General features: G+C 35.5%; 1 protein-coding gene across 2 annotated transcripts; it reads left to right on the forward strand.

Moving 5' to 3' along the window:
• The first annotated feature begins 1,486 nt into the window (after positions 1-1,486).
• On the forward strand, positions 1,487-9,641 carry LOC149140634 (endoglucanase 1-like). Of its 2 annotated transcripts, XM_089453270.1 has the most exons (9): positions 1,487-1,533; positions 7,207-7,339; positions 7,471-7,677; positions 7,881-8,081; positions 8,161-8,253; positions 8,344-8,505; positions 8,622-8,733; positions 8,886-9,049; positions 9,149-9,641. In XM_089453270.1, the coding sequence occupies exons 1-9, from the start codon at positions 1,487-1,489 to the stop codon at positions 9,479-9,481; spliced, it is 1,452 nt and encodes a 483-aa protein (XP_089309396.1). In that variant the 3' UTR covers positions 9,482-9,641. The 2 variants fall into 2 exon arrangements, with proteins under 2 accessions (XP_089309396.1, XP_089309395.1); XM_089453269.1 differs by lacking the exon at positions 1,487-1,533 and having other exon boundaries at positions 7,017-7,339.
• The last annotated feature ends 776 nt before the right edge of the window (positions 9,642-10,417 follow it).

Consider the following 10,417-nt stretch of genomic DNA (forward strand, 5'->3'; position numbering starts at 1 on the left):
ATGCCTAAGCATATAAATTTCCATGCCTGACCGTCGTAATTTCCACTCATAAGAATCATAATTTCGATGACAAAAAACATATTGTATTTAAATGAGATGCGATGGTGGTTTCCATCAAAATTCCAATGCCACGATTTCCAACAATGATGTCCGTCAAACTTTCAAATATCAAGGAGATGCAAAAAAAAAGGAGAATATCAAGGAGATATCGTGAAGTATTTTTCTCGTCATTATTTCTACAAATGATTATCACAAGAAAGACGAAGAGGCTTTGAAACTTGTCTCAATATATAGTAGTGTTCAAGTGCAATAGATGAAAGCACAAATTTCTACAATTGTAATAATTACTTCTAATGATGTAGAGCATCTTTTAATAATTCTAGTTTATCATTAAGAAATTACACTTTAGAAATTCAATGACAAAACCATAAGGAAAATGGAGATCACAATGCACAAAAAGAACATAATATTTACCTTGGGAAAACTCACTTGGGGAAAAACCAAATAACTTTTTCTTTGGAGAAATTCTTCAGTTCAACGAAAGATAAATCCAATGCACCTAGTCAACTTTGAGGTCAAACCGGCCAACAAGATATGATCAAACCTAGTCAAGCAACAATCTAATTAAATCAAGTCAATTCAAACTTATTCCCTTTAAACTCCAACCCTCTCTAATCTGCCTAGGCCAAATTTCGGCCTCCCAGAATATGCACATAAACTCGGCCTCCCCAGGATTTTGACCTGTCTAGAATTCTCACTTGCCCAAATAGGATGCCCGAAAATTTCCTAGAAATTCACACATGTGAGATCAAGAGAGAAATAAATAGATACTAGAGATGAATTCATCCTTTTTATCCTTCTTCATCCCACTTCTTCTTCGCTTGAATTCTCATAAATTATATTGTCTTGTGTGAGGTCAAATGATTCCTTGAGGAGGAGGTTGAATGATCTTTATATAGTTTTTTTCCTATATAAATAGGCGTGTCTCATCACTAGGGCCGACATGACTTGAGGGAGGGACAACATGACTAGTTTGGAGCCAAAAATTCCAAATTCAAATTTACAAATTTTATCTTTTGAATCCGACATGAAGAACACATTTTATAATAATTATTTCAAGGTACAATCAATGAACTGAGATGAGGAACATGTATTACAATTACATTATACATTTCAAGCCATACAAATATAAATTATGAAGACCGATCATAGCTACAAAATTCAACATCTCTCTCTTCCTCCCTCTATCTCTCCCACTCTCCTTGCTCAAGCTTTGTATCCATCACTCTCCATCTCTCCTTGCTCAAGATTTGTATCCATCACTCTCCCTCTCCCCTTCTATCCATCCCTCCTTAACTACCACCTTCCTCTCTTTCTCCATACCCCCTTTGCTCCTTCAATCCCTATCTCATAATGACCCCCTTTTAACCTTGTCTCGCTCCCCCCCTGCTCTCTCCATCCCTCTCTTTTTCTATCTCTTTCCCTTATGTGTGTATGTGTGTGTATTATTCTCCCTCGGTCTCTCTCTTCTTCCCTCTCTATCTCCCCCACTCCCTGTCTCTCTCTCATTCTCTCCCCCTTCATCCCTCTCTCCCTCTCTCTCATTATTTCCCCCTCCTTCTCCTTCTCTCTTCCACCTCAATTTCTATCTCTATTTTTTTCCATGTCTCCCTCACGCATTCTTTCTTCTATCTAATTGTATCTCTATCTCCCTCCCACAATCCTACTCTTTACTCTCCCTCACTCCCTTTGCCTCTGTCACTATTTTCGCATCCCACCTAATCATCTACTTATCTCTCACTCTTCCTCTCTCTCTCTCATTCTCTCCCCCACTCCCACCATAAATGAATCATACATTCTCTCTACTCCCTTTCTCTCTATCCCTCCATCCCTCATTTAATACGCCCTTCACAATAGCCCCCATCCAACTCCTTTTGTACCTTCCTCCCTATATCTCCCGCAACTCTCTCTCTCTCTCTCTACCCCCATCTCCACCCTCTCTCACTTCTGAACCCTCTTCTTAGAACTCTCTCACATTTTGACTCTCAATAATTATTTCTCATTCCTCCTCTTTGCATCTCGGACACCCACCCATTATAACTCACTCCCTTCTCTCTCTTTATTCCTCTCTCTTTATCTCCCTTGGCCCCTGTATCCCTCCCTATCTCTTGTCACACTGAACTCCACCTCAACCATTTTCAATGTGCTAAAGTTCCTAGATGCATAAATGTGTGCATGTTCTGAATAGCAAGAATGCATGTTCATTCCTAGCTATAAGATCCACACATGTCTTTACCGCTATAAATGCGTGTGCATTTTTAGTGTTATGGATGCACAAACAATTTTTTTGAATTTATTGTTTAACTTGTGGAAAGATTACATGAATGACTATTTTTTTGTTTGCATACTTGTTCATAATCACAAATTTGGTTCTTTGGGATGTAAAACCATGGAAACAATAATTATTGAGAAATCGTACTTTGACATTATTTTTGTATAGGGTACATAAATTTGTTGTCCATGAAGCTATATATATCTATGGAGTCATGTGTGTAAAATATATGGTGGATTTCTTCACTTTTTGAAAAAAAAAAACTATATGGTGCACTACACAACATTGAGACCTAAACCTTTAAAAAAATGATTAGTTGATAATGTTAAGACCTTTTTAGATTTCACTAACTGAATGCCTTGTAATTTCAATGATGTAATGACTTTGATAATTTAGAAATAATATAAAATTAAGATTATAATTTTAAAATAATATTTGTGCACCTGAACAATATCAAGTCTATAATTTTACAAATTTTCATAGCAAGATGCCATCATTTAGGTACTGAAAGGTTGTGGAAAGGGAGACATGCATTATATTTTGCATAAAAAATAGCATATGAGTTTTAGTAAAACTCAAAATTCACATAGTTAGAAACAATTCCTATAAATAAAAGTTATATATTTAGAAAACTAATTCATTTTCCTAGATTTCATAGTTTTCACCATTTTCAAATGTATTGGATAATTATCTCTAACATTGAACATACTGTTGTTTTCTCCATGTTTGCATTACCACTAAAGCATCATGAGTGATCATTGTTATCTTGCAACTACCCTCATTTGACTATTGAATTAATAGATTACTTAGATTATAATTGAGATTACTTAGATTACTTAGGATTTGAGATTGTGCATTGTAATAGTAATAAACAACCAACTATTTAATTATCTCTATTGTAGTTGACTAGAAAGTATTTTGTAGCGTGAAGCAATTTTACTAAGGGGCATTCTTGAATATATGTAGATGTAGTGATGAGATTCAATGAAATTGGGAATAATCCAAATTATTATGCATTGAAACTTAACATCATTGCATCATTTTGTCTAAGAAAAGAATAAAAAAAAATAAAAATGATTTGGTGTATTCTTGCACAAAAATGAATATGGATGGTATATTCTCCAAGCCATTGGTAAACACAAAATGTATAATACTTATGAATATCCTAAATATCATAGAGAATTCATTTATTGATTAATAGGGCTATAAAAAATAAATAAAGACATTTAATTGTTGTGTTGGGGTTGACAAATAAATCACTGTTATATAATATGAATACATTTTAGTAAAATACTTATGTGGATAGATACCTCTATTTTGAAAAAATGTTTCTAGAATTTTAATTTACTTATCAATAATCATTAGGTGGATGGTAGGAATTTAACCTCCAAATAATATTTTATAATATTCTTAGTAATATCCATATATCAAAATTTGGGATTTATTTTAAAAGTAATTATGCCTGGCGCTTTTAATTAAATTAATTAATTAATAAAAATGTCATACACAAGTTATGGTCTTTTGGATATGTGGTATTAGTAAATCATGATATTGGCCCATAGTATTGTAACATAGTGTATTTATAAGTTAACAATCCACATGATAAAGTGAGAATGGATCTCCATATATATATATATATATATATATATAAAGTGTAATAGAAAATTCATTTATTGATTAATAGGGGTATTAAAAATAAATAAATATTTTTAATTGTTGTATTGGGACTGACAAATAAATAATTGTTATATAATAAGAATAGAGTTTAGTGTAATAATTGAGTGGATAGGTGTTTATATTTTGAAATATAGATTTTAGAATTTTAGTTTAACTATTAATAATTATTAGGTGGATGGTAGAGATTTAACTTTCAAAAAGTATTTTAAAACATTCTTAGTAGTAGCCATAAGTCAAAATTTGAGATTTATTTCAAAAGTTGTTGTGTTATGTCTTTTCTTTTAATTAAATTGATTAATTAAAAAAACATCATGCAAATATAAGTTATGATTTTTTGGATATATGATATTAGTAAATCATAATATTGATCCATAATATTATAATAAAGTCTATTTAAAAATTCTATAATAAAATGAAAGAATCTGCCTCATCGTTAAAATATATATATATATATATATATATATAATATTTTCAACTTATCACGATCCTGTCATGTTTGGAAAATCTGTGTGCGCCATTCCTATTCTAAAGACAAGACAAGCATGGTGCCGTCCTACTCCGCATATAGTTGACATTTAGCTAAGTTTGGGTTCAAAAGTATAGAAATCACAACATGAGCTTGACAAAGAAACAATATAGCCATGTGCACGGCTATAGCCATGTCCATCCCTCTTTAGTGCCCTAAAATTTGCTGATTATCTTCGTTACTGTCTCCCACTTTCACGCTCTAATTTCGTAAATTACTGCTCAAGTGTCATTTAAACCCATGCTTATCATCTGACCTTCAATTCCTTTGACCGCTCCCAAAGAACAAAGAACAATCTATCATTTTCATTTTTCATCCTTTGGGCGTCACCGCATCCATCATGTTTCACGATTTTCGCTAAATATAAAAAGCCCGGTTGGCCTGGAGTCCGAGCTAATTTTTTTTTTAATTAAATAAAAGACAAAAGAGTCGACCGCTGATTTACATTTGAAAACATGCATCCCGCGTTTCATGAAATAAACTCCATCGTTTCTCCCGCATTCTGTCAACTAGGAAGTTTTCTCATTGTCAGCTGCATGGTATTAGTTAAAGTGGTTGAAGACAAGTGAGATCTCATGGTACAATTATCAAAACCTAATTTATATATGTTTATAACAATTTAATTTTTGTTTTATGGATGTGGTCTAATGGTTGTGTAGAGAGATTTGGTCCTCACAGGTTTTATGGTGTAAACCTAAGTATAACTTTATATGCTTGAGAGGAGATCTATCAACAATTTCTTCAATTGAAAGAAAAAACCCAATCTCTTCAATTGCAAAAAAACACAACCCAAAGCAATGAAAAAGTTTTTATTTTTTAATAAATGTTATACTTGGAATTGAATTGAAATTATAGAAGAGGGTTAACTGTTAATTACTATAATAGGTTTGGTATATTTTGGATTTTTTTTTCAAATTATAAATAATTATAATCATAAGTTGAATGGTCAAGATTTCAATTTTATAGAATACTCTAAAAAGAAAGTAGGTAACTTAAATGGGCCTTGGGTAGTAATGAATCTATAATAATGATTAGAGATATTTATTTTATTATACATCTCTGGTTGCTAAAATTAAAAAGAAATCATTAAAACTAATTAGATTATAATTTTATTGTGAAATTTTATTTTTTTATTATTATTAATTATAAAAAAATAATATACAAGTTAAATATATATAGAGAAATATAAAACAAAATTCTTAACCATAGAGATTTACTCCACTTCACCATGGATATTCCTAATATATTAATAGACCTTTTGATAACATTATAAGCTAATAAAACGCTTTATAAGTATCACATGCCAAAAAAATTATAACTCACTTCATGTAACGATTATTCATATGAAAATAAAAAAACATGTCTTGTATTAAAAACTGTCACATGAATTTGTTTATGATTTTTTAGATATATAATATTAATAAAGTAATAAAATGAAGATAAATATTCATGGTTAAAAATAATATTATATATTTGAAAATGTATATATATGTTTAATTCCAGAATGGATTGTATTCCACTGTTAATGACCCTCCATATCTTTATATCCGGCGTTTCGTATCTTTATATGTGGCGTTTTGTTCATATGTCAAGGGTGTACCGTATTCCAATGTTAATGGCAATTAATGGGGCTTATATCGAATATCACTTTGCTTTATGGAACAGTTCCGAAAGAAATGCGCCTAGATTAAGCTCATCCATAATTCAATGTTCAGTCAGCTATATTTAATGACTAATATGGAATAGTCCGGAAGGAAATGCGCCCAGATTAAGCTCATCCATAATTCAACGACTTTTTCAGTGCTTGTCCTTTAATTTACACGTGAAGGTGAAAATTAAGGTTGCGTGACTCGTCACTCATATAATCACGCAACTCATATAGGTGTTACGAGCGGTGTATATGGGTTCGAATTAGTATTGCCGGGCCGGAATATGCATTGGGCGACGGGCATATACATTACATCTATGATTATAGATTATAGATGTTATAATCATAGATGTAGATTCCACGCTCAGTCTCATTCACAGTTCCACTCCTAAGCATTTTGGAACAATTTTTTCCAATAGTACAGCGGTGTTAACAATCTTTCAACTTGTCACTTGACATCAACTAAATAAAGAAAGCACCACTTACAGTGAATCCTACGTTCTTCGCCTTAGTGCATTTGTCCCAAACGGTTATATGTACTCAGTTACGGCTTTTTCATCAGATTTCCAAGATGAGGCCTTTGCCTCCGGGAGTGTGGTGTACCCTGCACTCTTTGTTTTCACGTTCCCGAGCCGCCGGTTCGAAAGAAAAAGGCCGTACGGTGGAATTGTTTGTCAATGGGTGGCCCTATTTACATTCCTGCTTCTCCTTGATATGCGGAGTGATATCTGCACTTTATCGTCAATCCTTGAACTTAGGTTATTCATTCAAATTTCTATAAATTCACCTTTCTCCTCCTTCCCGCTGTATAACTGCCCATGTGTAGCAAAGGAGCAACCCATTTGACATTGTGGCTGTTGTAGTTACTTGAGAAATGGAGCTGGGGAGTGAAGCTTGCGCATCTTCTTTGCTAGCATTCATTTTAGGTTTACTATGGATGGCAATGGCGACACGAGTAGAAGCCGCCGCTCAGTTCAATAATATGGCACGTTATACATATTATGGGGGACGTGCATCCTCTATGTCTCAGAACTATAAAGACGCTCTCACCAAATCCATTCTTTTCTTCGAAGGTCAGAGATCTGGCAAGCTTCCTCCCAACCAGCGGATGAGATGGCGAGGAGATTCCGCCCGTTCGGATGGATCTGCAGTAAACGTATATTCAGTCATCCCTTCACCTGCACACATTGAACAGCTTTCTAATCTATATTCAATATTGGCATCTGGATGAGCTGTATTGATGGTTTCTCCGTTTAACATTTGATTTCATATTAAATTGCATTGCAGGTGGATTTGATGGGAGGATATTACGACGCAGGAGACAATGTGAAGTTCGGTTTCCCAATGGCTTTCACGACTACCTTGCTGTCATGGAGCGTTTTGGAATTCGGAGAGTACATGGGAGATGACCTCGACCATGCAAAAACTGCCATCCGTTGGGCCACAGATTACCTACTTAAAGCCGCTGCACATCCCGGTGTTCTTTACGTGCAGGTAATGCAGATATTTTTTTTACGGTACAAACATACAAAGAGAGGAGCCCGTGCGGTGTTTATCTGTGTATATTATGGATATATTGACACACACTGTAGCATGTACTATGGAATCATGTAGATATTGATAGACACTGCAGAATGTATTATGGAATCCTGGATATACACATATTTACACATGATGAATGGTGAATAAAAGTACAGGTAGCCGATCCGAATATGGATCACAAGTGCTGGGAGAGGCCCGAAGACATGGACACACCTCGCAATGTCTACAAAATAGATGCTGAACATCCAGGCTCTGACGTTGCCGCAGAAACTGCTGCAGCTCTTGCAGCTGCGTCCATGGTATTCAGCACAACGGACCGTACTTATTCTCAGCTTCTCCTTCAAACTGCAACGCAGGTATAATAACAACGATTGCAAGAGCTCAAATTCTCATCTTTTATTTCACCTCACCGTCTTATTTGTTTGTTGAGACAAGGTATTTGATTTCGCGGATAAACATAGAGGCGCTTACAGTGACTCTCTCCAGTCGGAAGTGTGCCCGTTCTATTGCTCTTACTCGGGATATCATGTGAGTGCTCCCTCTATCTATCGACAATATATATGAAGTATTAGAGAATAATAATATGATCCTCACGACATCGTACTCTTTTGCTTGCAGGACGAATTACTGTGGGGTGCAGCATGGTTGCAAAAAGCCTCGGGGAGTGTATCATATCTCACCTACATTCAATCAAATGGCCAGACTTTTGGCGCGGACGACAACGTCAATTTATTCAGCTGGGACGAAAAGCATGCAGGAACCAGAGTTCTTTTGGCTAAGGTTAAATTATGCACCAAACTACAGTCATGCTCCTAACTATATTGGATTAAGCACGCATCATTATATCTGTTTTTGCAATCTTATTGCTCACTCCAAATGTTGCCTTCGGTTTGCAGGAAGTTCTGTCAGAAAATTCCAAGTCCCTTGAGGAATACAAGGGCCATGCTGACAACTTCATTTGCTCTCTCTTGCCCGGAACATCATCCTCTCAGGCGCAGTACACACCAGGTTAATCTTCATGAGAATCAACAATACAGACTTAGACTATCCACCTTGTAAAATTTTATAGTTTTATCTAGCCGCGGGTGAGCGTACTAGATTTGTTTGGTTTGACAGATGATTAAAGTCTAGGCTAACTTATTTGATTTGAGATTTTGCAGGGGGGCTGCTCTTCGACATGAGTGATAGTAATTTGCAATATGTGACGTCGACAACTTTCCTGCTTTTTACTTATGCAAAATACTTGAGCGTTTCCAACCAGGTGGTGAGATGCGGGAACATCATAGCTACTCCAACCCGGATACGTACTCTTGCGAAAAGACAGGTACAATCACTGACTACTGCTTTTTTATGCCTTTGGGGCGCAGACGGTGCTTTTAGGCCTACTCGTGATCGTTATCTTCTAAATTATATTTCTTAACAGGTGGACTATATACTGGGAGACAACCCTCTGGGAATGTCATACATGGTGGGCTACGGCGCCAATTTTCCAGAACGTATACATCACAGGGGTTCGTCGTTGCCTTCCATATACAACCATCCCCAAAAGATTTCCTGCAATGATGGCTTCCAGTCGTTGTATAGCAATGGTCCCAACCCAAACATTCTTGTCGGTGCTGTAGTTGGAGGACCCGACAACAATGACCGCTTTTCCGACGAGCGCAACGACTATGCGCACTCTGAACCCACCACTTATATCAATGCTCCATTCGTCGGTTGCCTCGCCTATTTGGCACAGTTCGGATCTTCGTTTTAGTTGCTGCAGAATTCTATACTCCCGTCAGATTGCCATATTATTCCACTGCTCAGTAACAATATCGTATAAGTTCGTAATTTCTCTAGATGCTTCTGCACATATAAAATTTGCGCTCTTTGCATCTGTCTTTTCTTTGCTTTCTTCTGGCAGGATGCAGGTGATCTCCATCTTTACCTTCACCTATTAGTTGTAGTAAAAAATGGTTTGACTTACAAGCCGGTGGATCCAACTTACAGCTCGTCAGTTTCATGTAATCTCACATTTATATTTGCAGTCATATTTCCAAAGTTTCTATGAACTTACGTTTAATTATATGCACATGGTGGAGATTTCAGTATTTCTTTCAATTGCTTTGCGATGTAGATTCGAAATAGGACTAGCGCAATTACAACAACTTCGAATTGATAAAGCGTTGCTAAATATATACATGATCATTTAGATTAAAAATTGCCTTCCTATGAACGATCATCAATGCCATTCCACTCACCCGAAAGCCATTGGATATAATAGAGTGAAAATTTGATAAAATCAAGTGACCTTGCATTGTTATTTCACCTGCTCTTCTCTCCTCTCTTACGGGGAAAGATGTGTAAATCCAAACCGAAAGTAAATCCTAATCGAAGTTTCAATTAGTATCTCATTTATATTGTTAAAGGTACTTCTGCTTTTTTAATTCATAATAAAATTTGCAAGTAACTTGGAAAAAAAAAATCAACACTGCTGGTTATATGTGGTTTCTCTATTGCCCCAGCAACGGATACTGAAGGAATTCTTGGTTTATGGCTGCACAGTTTCATGCTCAAATTTGTTGACATTCTACACAATTGTTGATGGGAGCTGGTCTGTCGCTTTCATGATGATGTTACGCTCAACAAATTTTGAGTTTTAAATTGCTTTTCGTCTGATTCTAGTATGGCGATTCCTCTGTTGTGCTTC

Source organism: Pinus tabuliformis, chromosome X, assembly GCF_031772625.1.
Source record: "Pinus tabuliformis cultivar Carrire ecotype Pingquan chromosome X, CPIR1, whole genome shotgun sequence".
NCBI lineage: Eukaryota > Viridiplantae > Streptophyta > Pinopsida > Pinales > Pinaceae > Pinus > Pinus tabuliformis.